This window comes from Pan troglodytes, chromosome 1 (assembly GCF_028858775.2).
Source record: "Pan troglodytes isolate AG18354 chromosome 1, NHGRI_mPanTro3-v2.0_pri, whole genome shotgun sequence".
In the NCBI taxonomy this organism is placed as follows: Eukaryota; Metazoa; Chordata; class Mammalia; order Primates; family Hominidae; genus Pan; species Pan troglodytes.
The window spans coordinates 17,431,079-17,447,360 of NC_072398.2; the positions used below are offsets into that span (position 1 = coordinate 17,431,079).

At 40.7% G+C, this 16,282-nt stretch overlaps 1 protein-coding gene across 9 annotated transcripts in view; it reads right to left on the reverse strand.

The window, feature by feature from the left end:
* The window catches only part of DISC1 (DISC1 scaffold protein), a 414,923-nt gene that overhangs the window by 288,554 nt on the left and 110,087 nt on the right, over window positions 1-16,282 (reverse strand). For all 9 annotated transcript variants that reach the window (XM_001151459.7, XM_054660130.2, XM_009441659.4 and 6 more), the window contains exon 4: window positions 2,338-2,488. In XM_001151459.7, coding sequence (XP_001151459.4) covers window positions 2,338-2,488 — 151 coding nt within the window. The remainder of the gene's footprint in view (window positions 1-2,337; window positions 2,489-16,282) is intronic.

Below are 16,282 nucleotides of genomic sequence, written 5' to 3' on the forward strand. Positions count from 1 at the left end.
TGGCACCTCCCTCTTTTCTCTCTCTCTCCTGTTCCTACTCTGGCAATGCAATGTGTGTGCTCCCCTTTCACCTTCCACCATGATTGTAAGTTTACTGAGGCCTCCCCAGAAGCTGAGCAGATGCTACCATCATGCTCCCTGTACAGCCTGTAGAACCATGAGACAATTAACTTCTTTCATTTATAAACTACTCAGTCTCAGTTATTTCTTTATAGCAATGTGAGAATGGACTAATACACTCTCCATCCAAATTGCAGGTATGGCTAAAGAGATAATAATATAGCAGCCTTTGCCAGCCCAGACTTAAAAGGCAGCACAGTGCACTGATTCAGGGCCAAGATGCAAGCCAGACAGTTGGGTTTGTGTCTCCCTCAGCACTCACCTGCTGGTGGATCTGCCTAAGTTTCTTAGCTTCTATTGGGCCTGGTTTCCTTATCCTAAAATTCAGGTATAGATGTAGATACAGATCTCTATACACGTAGGTATCAATATATAAAATAATACTACCCCCTAGAATTGTCATGAACATTAAATGAGTTATTTTAATGAATGAATGAGCAAACTGTAGTCTATCCATACAATGGAGTATTATACAGCCTTGAAAGGAAGGAAATTCTCACACATGCTATCAGATGGATGAACATTGAAGACACTATACTATAAGAAATGTCAGTCACAAAAGAGCAAATATTGTATGATGTCACTTCTATGAGGTACACAGAGTAGTCAAATTCAGAGAAATGGAAATTAGAATGTGGTTGTCAGGGACTGGAAGAGGGGAAGGGATGGGGATTTATTGCTTAATGGGTACAGAGTGTCAGTTGGGGAAGAGGGAAAAGTTCTGGAGATGAATGGTGGTGATTATTGCACAACATTATGATGTATTCAATACCACTGAACTGTATACTTAACAATGGCTTAATCACTTAATCACCATCACTTAAGATGGTGAATTTTATGTTATGTGTATTTTACCACAATTTTCAAAAATGGAAATAAATTAAATGAGTAACTTCTAAAGCACTTAGTAACTGTTATGAAAGTGTTTGTTAAATAAATAGAAACATAATAAATTAGCTAAATTTATTGTGCCTCAATCTTTGTGCCCTATTTTTACATGCTAAAATTTTCCCAAGACTGGAGTAGACGACAAGAAATAACCCCAAAGATAAAAGAATGAGAGAATTACAGAGAAAGTCAATTTGGGAGTGGCCTCGTGTGTGAAAGAGGAACACGCAATGTTGCAATGATGTCTCAATGTCAGATTAGAAAAGAATGAAAATGGCGAGGTGAAATTCACTCTCTATTGAGGAGAACCATGAAAAAGTTCACTAAGCAAATAGTTATAAGGAAGCACCTACCAGGTGCCATTCACTCTGCTACATGCTACTGGCAAAACTGAAAGTAATTGGTCTCACTGTGCAGGCAGGCTTCAGGGAGGTATCAAGATAAACTAAATGTATAATGCCATGTACACTTAATAGGAATAGGCCAGAAAATCTTGTGATTGTCAGGGCCAATTGGAAGTGGGAAATAAAGCGGAATTGTTGTGGCCATGTTGATAACTAAGTAGAACCAGACCTGAATTGTGATGAGGCTCATAGCATTCATAAAACACCTGTTCCCTCTCAGACCTTTACCTAGGGAGAAAGGGAACACAAAGGTAGATGGAGCAGTGGTTCTCAGCCTTTTTAAGCATGCCAATATCTGGGAGCCACTCTTGCCTCCCACACCTAGACATTCTGACTTAGCTTGCCTGGGGAGGAGCCTGGACAATGGTAGGTTTTAAATCTTTCTAAGTTATTCAAACATGCAGCCAGGACCACAAGCCACTGGATTAGAAGCAGCAACTGCTCTCTATATATTACTAATCTCAGAAGAGCCTTGGGTGACACAAATAGCAAATGTTGCTCAGGAGCTGGAGGGCAGAGTTAGGAGGAGGATGGATTTTCATTGCTCAGTCAGAGGGGACCATCTGTTTATCTTACAGGCTTAATATGATCACGGGACACCAAGCTGCCTCAACAAGAGGAAATTACCCCCACCTTCTTAGAAGGGTAGTTTCCCAAGAGATGCTTCAGACCTGGGATGCAGCTGCACTTGAGAAGGTTCTCTCTCTGTCAAGTGGCAGAAAAGTCTTCTTTCTAGAGATGCATGACCCACATGGGCCATATCTCACTCTGGAAGAATCCCCACCTTCCCAACCAACAAAGGGCCCTTCCCAGGAAAGGCAGCCAAGGGTCTCTACAGCTAAGCTCCTCCCAGCTCTTCACTATGTGGGAGCTGAGAGGTAGGAAGAAACATGAGGGGAAAATGGTGACAATAACAAGTACTCACTGCTGAGTGGCCCCACGGCACAAGGCAGCCTGGACTTGTGCTGCCAGGTGACCCAGGAAACTGCTAAGAGCTGGCTGCCTTGAAGGAAGTTGAAAGTGCAGGCTGATTTTCTCTTGTTCCAGGTCTTCTAATCTTTGTTGTAACGTCTCAGCTGGAAACCCAAAATGATGAGAGAGAGGAAAAAAGAACCATGAAATGCAAAATAGATAACCCCGGTGTCTCTTAGCTCCAGTTGTAGTGAACCTTTGCCTTAATGACATCATGAGAAGGTTACTAGTTTCTAGGCCAGCACTTTCATCTCTCAGTTGGTACTTCTAAGAATCTTCTTTGCACCAACAAGATGGCTCTCCTATCTTTTATTCTTTTAACTCTCAAAGGTCATTGTTGACATAGTGATATGATGGTCATAATTATGATCTTCACACAGAGGGATACTTAATATTAATTATTTTAAAAGCACAATGAGCATTTTGGGGGAAAAAACTATAATTTTGGTGAGTTTTATATAATTACTTTTTTAAAAAAAATCAGTGCCCAGGTTTTGATTTTAACATTTCCTCAGAAATTGCACATCCAGATAGAGCCAGTCACAGTTACTAAAGCCATAGAAATGATGTTCGAATTCTACCATGCTATAGATGACTATATATCCACTTCTGTTGTAAAGTAGGGGTTCCATTATATTTTAATGACCTTAAGTCTACTGGCACAAGGTATAAATATAGAATCTGTGTAATACAATTTTTTCTTAAAAATAAAAATAAACTCCAGATCATTTGGAAGAGTGCTGTCAGCAGATGGTTGATTAGAGATGCCTGGCATTCTGCCTGCCCCCAGACCCCCACCAAAAAAAAGGACCAAGGCAATGAATAAACAGTAAGATTTGACTGGAGTGTTGAAGGGAGGGTGCTGGAGTACGGTGGGGGAGTGAAAATGCAACTGTGATGAATGGCAGTCCCGAAAGGCAGCATGCAGGCACTCAGCCTCTGCAGCCCTGTATCCCCTGCTCAGATTGAATCTGCCTGGAGTCAGGAGGGACTTCTTATTGCATGGAAAAGATAAACAGAAGGACCTCATCAACTCCTATTGACAGAGCAAACACCTACAGTCCTTGCAAAAGGAGAATCTCACAGTTCTTGCAAGCCCTGAGTCCAGTTTGGAGAGCTGCCAGGAATCTGCACAGCTGCATTGCTCCAGATTAGAAGCATAAGGTATGCACTCCCTACCCCTATCCCACACCCTCTGTTGAACCTTTAAAGAATAATTAATACCAATTCTTCTTAAACTATTCCAAAAAATTAAAAGGCAAGGAATTCCTCCTAACTCATTCTACAAGGTTAACATTACTCTGACACCAAAATGAGACAAGGACACAACAACAAAAGAAGCCAACATCTCTGATGAAGAGAGACACAAAAATTCTCAACAGAATATCAGCAAACAGAATCAAACAACACATCAAAAAGATAATATACCATGATCAAGTGGGATTTATCCCAGGAATGCAAAGTTGGTTCAAAATATGCAAATCAATAAACATCATACATCTCATCAATAGAATGAAGGGCAAAAATCATATGATCATCTCAATAGATGCAGAAAAAGCTTTTGATAAAATTCAACATCCCTTCATAATAAAAAAATTCTCAACAAATTAGGTATAGAAGGAAAGTACCTCAATGTAATAAATGGCATATCTGACAAACATACAGTGAACATCTTACTGAGTGGGGAAATGCTGAAAGCTTTTCCTCTAATAAATGGAACAGCACAAGGATGCCCAACTGTCACCAGTCTTATTCAACATAGCACTGGAAGTCCTATCCAGAGCAATTAGATAAGAGAGAGAAATAAAAGCCATTCAAATTGGAATGGGGGAAGTTAAATTGTCCCTATTTGCAGATGGCATGCTCTTATATCTAGAAAAACCTAAAGACTCTAGCAAAAAAACTCTTAGAACTGATAAATGAATTCAGTGAAGTTGCAGGATACAAAATTAATATACAAAAACCAGTGGCATTTCTATACATGGACAATAAACTAGCTGAAAAATAAATTAATAAGGAAATTTCATTTACAATAACTACAAAAATATTAAAATACCTAGAAATAAATTTAACCAAGAAAGTGAAAGATCTCTGCAAGGGAAACTATGAACCATTGATGAAAGAAATTGAAGAGGATACAAACAAATGAAAAGACAGCCCATACTGATGGATTGTAAGAATTAATATTGTTAAAATAACAGTGCAATCTCTATCAAAATACCAATGACATTTCTCACAGAAACAGAAAAAAAAATCCTAAAGTTTGTATGGAACTACAAAAGACCCCAAATAACCAAAGTAATCATAAGCAAAAAGAACAACACTGGAGGTATCACACTACCAGACCTCAAAATATACTACAAAGCTGTAGTAACCAAAACAACATGGTACTGGCATAAAATTAGATACAGGGACCGATGGAACAGTATTGAGAATCCAGAAATTAATCCACATATATACTGTCAACTGATTTTTGGATTTTTGACAAAGGTTCCAAACACTAATTGGGGAAAAGAAGGTCTCTTCAACAAATGGTGTTGGGAAAACTGTATATCCATACGCAGAAGGATGAAAGTAGACCCCTGCCTCTAACCTTATATGAAAATCTACTCTAAATCAATCAAAGACCTAAATGTAAGACCAAAAATGATAAAATTATGAGAAGAAAACAGAGGACATGAGCCTGGGAAAACATTTTATGAATAAGATTTTAAAAGCACAGACAACAATAGCAAAACTAAACAAGTGAGATTTTATCAAATTAAAAATCTTCTGCACAGCAAAGAAAACAATCAACAAGGCCAGGCCCAATGGCTCACACCTGTAATCCCAGCACTTTGGGAGGCTAAATGAGGAGGATCACTTGAGCTCAGGAGTTTAAGACTAGCCTGGGAAACATGGTGAAACACCATCTCTACACAAAAATACAAAAATTAGCCAGGCATGGTGGTGTATGGCTGTAGTCCTAGCTACTCAGGAGGCTGAGGTGGGAGGATCACCTGAGTCTGGGGAAGTTGAGGCTGCAGTGATCTGTGATCATGCCACTGCATTCTAGCCTGGGGAATAGAGTGAGACCCTTTCTCAAAAAAATAAAAGAAATAAACAATCAACAGAGTGAAAAGACAACCTACAGAATGGGAGAAAATGTTTGCAAACTACCCATCCAACAGGGGATTACTATCCAGAATATACAAGGAACTGAATCATCTCAACAAAAGAAATACAATCTAATTTAAAAATGGGCAAATAATCCGAACAGACATTTCTCAAAAGAAGGCATAAAAATGGCCAAAAATGTATTTTTAATGCTCAACATCACTGATCATCAGGTATATGCAAATCAAAATCACAAAGAGGTATCATCTCACCCCAGTTAGGATAGCTATTATCAAGAAGACAAAAAAAAAAAATAAACAGCAAATGCTTGTAAGGATGTGAAGAAAAAGGAACTCTTACACATTGTTGGTGGGAATGTAAACCAGTACAGCCACAACGGAGAACAGTATGGAAGTTCCTCAAGAAACTACAAATAGAACAATCATATGATCCAGCAATCCCACTACTGCACATTTATCCAAAAGAAAGGAAATCAGCATCTCAAAGAGACATCTACACCCCCATGTTCTTGCAGCATTATTCATATTAGTCAAGATATGGAATCAATCTAAGTGTCCAACAACAGATGAATGGATAAAGCAAATGTGGTATATATCCACAATGAAATACTATTCAGCCATTAAGAATGAAATCCTGTCATTCTTGGCAACATGAATGAAACTGAAAGACATTATGTTAAGTGAAATAAGCCAGGAACAGAAAGTTAAACATGTTTTCACTCATATGTGGAAGCTAAAATGAGTTTGCTTAAATCCGTTTTGCATTGCTATAAAGGAATACCTGAGGCTGGGTAATTTATAAAGAAAACAGATTTATTTAGCTCCTGGTTCTGCAGACTTTACAAGAAGCTTAGTGCCGGCATCTGCTTCCAGTGAGGGCCTCAGGGAGCTTACAATCATGGCAGAAGGCTAAGGGAGAGCAGGCATGTCACGTGGCAAGAGAGGGAACAAGCAAGAAATGCCAGGCTCTTTTAAACAACCAGCTCTCACATGAACTAACAGAGTGAAAACTCACTCATTACCATGGGAAGAGAATCAAGCCATTCTCGAGGGATCCACCCCATGACCCAAACACCTCCCACCAGGCCCATCTCCAACACTGGGGATCACATTTCAACATGAAATTTGAAGGGGACAAACATCCAAACTGTATCAGGGTTGATGTCATAGAAGTAAGAGGTAGGATAGAGGATATTAGAGGCTGAGAAGGGTAGGGGGAAGTGAAGGATAGGGAGAGATTTGTTAAAAGTTACAGAATTACAGCTAGATAGGAGGAATAAGTTCTAGTGTTCTACAGCAATAGAGAATGACTATAGTTCACAATAGTATATTTTAGAGTTTCAAATAGTCAGAAGGATGTTGAATGTTCCCAACACAAAAAGATAATGAATGTTTAGGCTGAGCGCGGTGGCTCATACCTGTAATCCCAGCACTTTGGGAGGCCGAAGCAGGTGGATTGCTTGAGGTCAGGAGTTCAAGACCAGCTTGACCAACATAGTGAAACCCCGTCTCTACTAAAAATACAAAAATTAGCCAGGCATGGTGGTAGGCGCCTGTGATCCCAGCTACTCGGGAGGCTGAGGCAGGAGAATCACTTGAACCCGGGAGATGAAGGATGCAGTGAGCCGAGATCTTGCCACTGCACTCCAGCCTGGGCAACAGAGGAAAACTACGTCTCAAAAAAAAAAACAAGAAAATAAATGTTTGAGATGAAGGATATGCTAATTACCCCCATCTGATCACTATATATTATATGTACTGAAGCATCGCTATGTACTCCATGAATATGCACAATTATTATTTGCAAATTTTTTAAGTGGGGGAAAATCAATTGACAAAAAATAAAGATATTAAATTTTTTTAATTAAAAAAATTTTAATTACATATTGCATAATGCTCAAAGAATGCACATAAATAAAATGTTATACAAGTTATAAATATGTTGTGTTTATCAGTGGCTCATTATTAATGAGGATCTCTGGACTATTGATTTTCATTTCTTTTACATGGAAACATTGAGAGAAGGATTCTGTAGATACTCTTTAAACAATTGTTTATGAGTTTAACAGGTAGTGTTTTTTCCTAAGTTAGTTAATAAAAACTTCTCTGTCTATCTAAAAGAATAGATAGATAGATCACCCATGTTGGATCCATGGGTGAATTGAAATGTATTTCTAAAATGCAGGTAAGACTGATCTTTGTGTAGCTTTTTAATTGTTCTGTGATGAATAGGTCATGGAAAAATGAACTTTTGCTATTTGTTGGGATTCTCTCACTGGCCCTTATGTGGCAAGTTTTGGTTGTCTCTCACCCATTACATATATTCCACCTTTGTTTCTTATGGAAAAAAAACTATGCTTTCTGGCACCAAAAAAAAAGTTGATTCCATTTTCTTTGCTAATAAAGTGTTGGTATCAAACTGTTAAAAAATTTTAAATAAACTGCAGAAATTGGAATCCATTCTAATGAGAACTTATCTTCAAAATCCAATGCCCAAAGAATTAGAAAGTTTCGCATAAAACTATTTCTGCAGAAATGGAAGGACTGGGTTTTAAGATACCATTCATCAGAGCTTCCCTTCTGGTGGTCCTTAGCAGGCTAGTGCACTAAGACCTTGATCCTCTTCACCCTGGGGCAGTGGGTGGGCCCAAGGCAGCTCAACATCCCAAGCCATCACCTCGGGCCATTAGCACTTACTACTTAACCCCAGTGTGCAATACAAACATTATCCTTTTTTACGTCATAATGAGAAAATGTTTTAAGAGTCTCTACCCTAGATCACAAAGACTCCTTTATGTTCTTATGGCTCTATAAGCCATTTTCTAAGGAGGCCATTTCGATAAGACTCAAGTCTAAATTAAAACACATTTTTCAACAAGCTTGTCATTTTGAACAAAACCTTTTATCATACACCAGCAGAGAGTAACATGAGTCACAGTGTGCCTCTCAACCTAACTCTTTTCCTGCACTGGCCCATTCCCAAGGCACACACCTGGGTCCCAAAAAGGTAGAGGAAAGGGCAGAAAACTTGTGTCTCTGAGGCTGTTAAGTGAAAGACATTCACATAAACTTGTCATATGCATTGAAACCTATAGCCGGTAACTAAGCGTTTACCAACAATTCATTCTAAGGATACTAGAAAAGGTCATCTGTCCAAGATCAAGTCCCAAGTAATTAGCAGATCTCTCAGTCTGTGCCACCTTCTTCAGAAGTTACTGCAGAAGCTAATTCAGACACCCCACTTAAAATACGCAGTAGAGTCTGGCCTGATAAGACCTTCTAGGATAATGCTGAAATGTACCCATTCCTTAACTGACACCAAGCGTTCAAACGTTTATATGATTTCTTTCTTAATACTTTATTTCTTGTTCTACAAACTCAAAACTTTGGTGAAATGCAATAAAGTTCTTGAATTATGTGTTCTAAAATAGCATCCTGATACAGTCATAATGTATGTAAAGATGCATCCAGATCTGTTCCATAGGGGTTAAGAGAACACCTGAGTCTTCCCCACCTCTGCCACTTCTAGCTGTCTGACCTTCAAGTTACTTAACCTTTCTAAGCTTCAGTTTCCTGCTCTGTAAAAAATGGGGTTAATAATAGTATCTACATCATAAGGTCTTCTGAGGATTAACTGAGATAATCTATGCAAAGCATTTAGCATCATGCCTGGCACTTTGTACGTGTTCAAAAGGATTGTCTATTATTAGTAATATCATTAAGCACTGTCTTCAAATTCCAAAAAAAATTAAAAACCCAGTCTAGCCTCCCTCTGCTATCCACCATATTCTAAACTATACCCATCCACTGCCAGATGAAAAGTTCTCGGAGAGCGCAGGCTGATCCAACAAAATTAAACACTGGAAATGGTAAACTGGCTGCCAAAAATTACACTCACAGTGAATTCCAAAGAAAGATATAAGTTATCGCAGAAAATATCTGTGATTAGCTATGTTCCATGCTGCCACTCACCTTCAAAAGGGTAGGCATCAAAAGCTACTACTTTCTCTCTTTTTTTTTTCTTTTTTAAGACAAAGTGTTGCTCTGTCACCTATGCTGGAATGCAGTGGCAGCCTCCAACTCCTGGGCTCAAGCGATCCTCCTGCCTCAGCCTCCCAAGTAGCTGGGACTACTGGCATGTGCCACCACACCTAGCTTTCTTTATTTTTATTTTTGTAGCTAAGGAGCCCTGTTATGTTGCCCAGGCTGATGTCAAACTCCTGGGCTCAAGCAATACTCCCACCTCAGCCTCCTAAGTAACTTGGACTACAGGTATGTGCCACCAGGCTCTGCTTTTTAAATTTTTTTTTTCAGAGATGGGGTTTTGTCATGTTGTCCAGGCTGATCACAAACTCCTGGCCTCAAGTGATCTTCCTGCCTCGGCCTCCCAAAGTGTTAGGATTGCAGGCGTGAGCCACCATGCTCAGCCCCAGTTATTTTTTATCTTATGATTAGAAAAAGGCATCAGGATGGTCACCAGCAATTGCATAGCTTCAGTGATGATCTCCAATTTCTAAATTATCTCCTACTCCAGCCTCTCTCACAGCTCTCAGCTACTGGGAGCTTCCACTTGCCCTGCCAGCACCACCTCTGGTTAGCATAAGGGTGCATCCTACCTCCTTTCTGACAAAAGCTGGCTCTCTGGGTTCCCCGAATGACACCCCTATTCACTAATTGGATATTCCAGGCAGAGGGAGCTCCCAGAGAGTGCAAAAGCCATGAGGCAAATACACGCTTCAATATGTAAGGAACACTCCTAGTAGGGTGAAAGAAGGGGAAAGTAGTAGATGAGGGAGAGAGGGTATGAGAGTGGGCTTGATCTTCAGAGCCACATAGGCCATTGTAGCAGACTTTGGTGTTTACCCCAAGGGAGATGAGAGCCACTGAAGGGTTCTGAGCAGAGGACTGGCATGATCTAGCTCATGTTTAACAGGATCACCTGGCTGCTCTGTTGGGAGCACATTGTAAAAGAGCAGAGCCCAGAGACCAGTCACAGGGTCATTGATGTTCCCCAGGCAAGACCTAAGGGTAGCCAGGACCTGGAAATGAAAGCGCAGGTGGTGAAAAGTGGTCGGATTCAAGCTGTTCTCTGACAGATCGGACATAGGGAACCAGAAAAGCAAAGTTGCTGTGAGAGGAGCTGGGAGCAGGGTTCAGGAGAATCTGCCGTTCCCATTGCCAGAGTCATTCTTCCTCCACATCCAGCCCAGGCTAAGTCAACCTCATCCATCAGATCCCAGTATCTCCTCCGGTCCTGCCAACCCTGCAGGTAGGCTCCCTGCTCCACCAGCTCCCTAAGCACAGGCAGGTTCTCCTTGACAAGCCACCACACCCTCACCTCCACATGTTCAAGGCCTCATGCATCCACACAAGAGGCGCCATGACACAGGTGTTGGTCATTGTATAGTGACCTGCACCTGGGATGCTGCCTGGCTCACAGCAAATTGTTCAAAAAATGAGTCTGATTACAATGAACTTTAGATTCCCTTGTTTTGTTTCTTGTTTTTTTATGCTTTTCATAAGCCACTTTAAATCCTTTTCATTAGCAACTAAATGAATATAAGACATAAATCTCATCAAGTCTTAAATCAAGTTCACTGCCTACCTACCTAGCAAGATGTTACTCTGCCTTGCAAGGGCACTATCCCATCCAGGCCTTCAGCTTCAGATCCTTTGCTTTGTCCTCTTCCTACATTTCACATCCTCGTGAGTCTCTCGTGGTATTTGACATATTCACATCTTCTCCATTTCTACTGTCCCCAGCCTAGCCCGAGTTGTCAGCACTTCTGCAAGGATGAATTACTCTCTGTCTGATCTCTCTCACTCCTTCCATGGTTTCCACACATCACCAACAGAGCGACCTTCCTAACACTCAGATGTGCACAAGCTGATAAACAAAATGCAAAAACATCTGCTAGAACCTGGCATTACTCCAAGCACTTTCGTACATGTTACAGGTTGAGCATCTCTAATCCAAAAATCTGAAATTTGAAATGCCCCAAAGTCTGAAAGCTTTTGAGTGCTGACATGATGCCATAAGTAGAAAACTGCACATCTGACCTCATGTGATGGGTCATAGTCAAAATGCAGCCAAAATTTTGTTTCATGTGCAAAATTATTTTGAAATTTTGCATAGCGTTAACTTCAGACTATGTGTATAAGATGTACAAAAAACATAAATGAATTTCATGTATAGGCTTGGGTCCTATCCTGAAGATATCTCATTATATATGTGCAAATACTCTAAAACCCCCCAAAATATTGGAAATTTAAAACACTTCTGGTCCTAAGCATTTCATAGAAGAGATACTCAACCTGTAATACAAAATCTTCTCAAAGGCCTGGAGGACTCCATGTGCGCTGCAGAACAAAGTCCAAACCTCTGCCCCTGGCATTCAGGACCATAAGTGAGCTCGCTCAGCCTCCCTGTCTCTTCTCCATGCCAGCACTCTGCTCCTGAGTCATGTGGGGGAGGCATGACATTGGATAGAACACAGAATCACAACACTAAGGATCAGGGTACCCAGATCCGGGCAACGGCTTTGACACTAACTGTGCATATTCTATTTGACAAATCACTTACCCCACTTAAGTCCCAGAGCCTCATGTGCTAAATATGACCAATACCTCCACAAGATGTTTTTAAATCATGATGGTTACAAAACAACAAAAACGTGCATCAGAGACCTCCTTGTCTATGTCAGTTGGTGATGCTATTACAGAGTACCATAGACTGGGTAGATTAAACAACAGAAATGTATTGCCCAGAGTTCTGGAGGCTGGAAGTCGAAGATCAAGCTGCCAGCATAGGTTCTGGTGAGAGCTGCCACGTTGCAGGCAGCTGCTTTTTCTCATGGCAGAAAGGGAACAAGCTACCTCTCTGGTTTCTTCTTATAAGGGCACTAATTCCATTCATGAAGGCTCCACCCTCATGACCTAATCACCTCCCAAACACTCCACCTCCTAATACCATCGCATTAGAATTAGGGTTTCAACACAGGAATTTAGGGAGCACAAGCATTCAGTCCATTTCACACCTCAATGGGGGAAGGAGGAAGCTTTACCCAGATTGGCAATCTTTGTCCATGTGATACAGATGATGTGGAAATGGTTCCTCTGGGAGAGGAGAGTGTTTGAAAATGATTGACAAGACTTTTTCACCTTTCAAATGCCATGTTTATTTATTATTTCATCTGTCACTCAATTAATAATGCTTTGGGTAAATCAACATAGCTAGACTGTTGGGCTACAAAGATCAACAAGTCACATTCCTGGCCCTTGAAGAACTCAGTGCCTGGGACTGGGGTCAAAATCATAAATGGGCCTTCTCGTCTCTTCCTGTGCAGAAAAGGTGGCAGTGAGCGGCCCCATTGGTAAGTTGGGAGCCCGTACAGGAGCACACAGGTGGTCCACTCACCAGCACCAAGGATGCAGGGGCTGCCACACAGAGGCATCTGGTGGCACACGTGGTGATGAGCCTGCCAGGGCCTGGGGATGAGGCACATTGAGGGGAACACAGCAACAGATGGAGAAGACAGCTTGGATAAATGGGAGATAGGTTACATGGAGAAATATGTAAACAAATAAAGGAGTTAAGGATATGAAGATAAAGAGGGCCAGATTCCTGATTATTGGAGAATGTTCATATAATCATGGAAAGGGGGAAGGGTAGAAAAGATTCTAAGGACTTGCACTGGAATAGGAAACATTAGCATAAACTACTAGTTTTTAATATGCAAACTCACAGGTGAATATGGAAATAGCGAAGGAAGCATATGAGTGCATTTACACACATTTTCTATATTTACCTACTGAGAAGGCCTATAAGTAATGACACCTCAGTAGCCATGAGCACACCAAGCACACAGATCCTGATTTCTAAACTCCATCCATCCATACAAGGAACCAGAGCTCCTGGGAGAAATGGCTGAGGCCAGGGCTGAGGCAGGGGCAGTACAGATGTGTCTACAGCATCCTGTTGTACAAAAAAATTAAGAAGTATTCAAAGGCAGATGGGGACATGTCAATAGAACACAAGAGACACCTTGAAGAAGTTCCTCTGGTCCAAACCTGAGACACTTTGAGAATCAAAATAATAGTAATAAAGTACAGCCCATTGAATAGAATAGGAACCAACACATCCATGCTAATAGAATGCTGACTAATGGAAATGAATGATGAAATGGAGGTTTGATGGGGAGTAGGCATCAGAATAATCATAGACTATCATGCCCACAACATACTATTCAGATATCAAAGGAAACATGGGAACTTAGTGCTGGAGAAACCAGGCAGCCACACAATGATGGGGTGATGAAGGTTACCATCCACAGTGGCGGGAGGGGTCCACACTGTGTGACACCTGATGTGAACGCACAGTATCATTTCCAAGAGGTTCTCATTAGGGTTGCATGACCTGAACCCGGACATGAGGAAACATCCAAAAGACCCAGGCTGAAGGTCATCCAACAGAATGTAAGGTCTACACTCCTGAAAACTTTCAAGGACATGGAAGACAGAGAACGATTGAGTACTAACGAACTGCTCAAGCAGGAGGAAACTTAAGAGCTACAACAACTGCATGCAATGTGTGTTCCTGAGTCAGAAAGGAGAAAGGAGCATCACTGGGATGCTTGGTGAAATGGAATGGAGTCTGTAGACTGGAGAAGAGTGTTGTATTAATGCTGACTTCATGACTTGGAGGAAGCTGCAGGTTGGGTGCATGGGAGAGTGTCCTTGTTTGGGGGCATACACAATGGGGTACTTAGGAGTGACAGGGCATCATGACTCACACCTGTAATCCCAGCACTTGGAGAAGCCAAGGTGGGAGGATTGCTTGAGCTCAAGAGTTCAAGACCAGCCTGGGAACATGGCAAAACCCCATCTCTACAAAAAATTAGCCAGGTGCAGTGGCACATGCCTGTAGTCCCAGCTACTCAGGAGGCTGAGGTGGGAGGATGGCTTGAGCCCAGGAGGCAGAGGTTGCAGAGAGCCGATATCATGCCACTGCACTCTAGCCTGGGCAACAGAGCAAGCCCTGACTCAAAAAATAAAAATAAAAATAAAAATAAAACTGCAGCTTGCCCTCAAGTGGTCAGAAAAACGTTCTGATAACGGGTGTATGTATCCAGCTCAGGAAGGAGCCAGCTCAGGCATGAGAACGAGGGAGATATGTGAGCTCTTTGTAGCATACTTGTGACTTTTAAGTGCAGAATTATTTCAAAATATGTTGTTTTTTTAAAATATTAATACATATCCCCAGCACTACAAGTGCTGTATTTGTGACCTTTCTGTTCTAAGTCTCCTCATTTGTGTGAATCCTACTGTGCCTTTAAGAAAACCTTCTCTCCTATTCTCCTTTCTCTGTTTGGCCCAGTGGTCAAAAAAAACATAACTCACCTTTCTCTGACTTTTCTTTATTTTAAATCTCTGCAGTCTTTCTCTAGACATTGTTAATGTGATTTCAGTTTATAGCTCAAGGTTTAAGACCAGCATGCTGACAAGTGTACTGCACACAGCAGGTGCTGAATAAATGTGGTTGAACCCATCTGACTAAAAGAACAGCAATAATATTAGAAATACGACTTGCATTTTATAAGCATGGCTGAATAGTAGAAATAAAATAACTCAAAATTAACAAAGGAAGATATTCCTAAGCAGTAGGCAAAATAATGCATTGAAGAATATGTTCCAATTGATAATATAAATTCTATTTATGAAACAAACATGTTTTACTCATAGGACCTCAGCAATAGAAATGTTAAGCATCATCTCATTCTATTCTGAAGCAAGTGGATGTTATTTTTTATGCTACTGCAACATATTTGCTAATGTTTAATTGAAGGTCAATGCTCATCTGTTATTCTTTAGCACATCAGTAATAAGTGACTCTTACTTGGGTGACAATGAGGAAACAGAATGAAAGAAAAGTGCTTTCTACATCTATGAATAAATAATCAAATAAGCATTTATAAGCAGCAAGAAATCTTCACACATAAAGACATCCTGCTAAATAGATTCGATTCCCACTTCCTTGTTGTGTCTGCAGGATGACAGAACATATAGTGTAGACCATATTCTTAGAGGCTGTGTAGCCATTCTAATTCTAAGGAGGTCTTTTAAAGCTACAAAGCAATCAATGTCTTCATAAGTCATTTTTCTTTGGTTTTTACATAATGGCCAATAAATGAAATTCACTGAGAGCTGAATATTCTAATTCCACATTACCATACACAAGATGTGTGGATGACCACTTTGCAGAGAATTAGACTGTAATAAAATGTATTTCAGACTAACCTGAGCAGAGCTGAGCCAGTCTCAGACATTTCAGAACACTGGAGTTTGTTGAGTTTATTTTCATGAAAATCAGCCATGATTGGGGCACTGAAGACTTCAAGCATAATAATCATTTTTGAGCATCTGCTACATGCCCAGAGCTATATGTATATTCTTTCACAACACTTTGCAGAGTAAGAATACAAATGCAGAAAGTGAAATTCAGAAACTTTAAGTAATTTACCCAAGGCCTCACAGCAAGAAAATAGCAAAGGCAGAGTCTGAACTTGATCTTTTTCGGTGCTAACCTCTGGGCTTTTGCTATTACTTTTCCCAAGAGCCACTCCCAAAGCAGTACCTTCCCCTGTAGTTTCCTCCGTGACACAGAGGTCTTGCCTATCTGTTTGATCTGGGTCCCTGGATACTGGGGGATCCACAAGGCAGAAACACAGCCTCATTCAGCTCTGTCTTGCCAGTAAAAAGCTCAGTGTCAGACATGCAACAGCC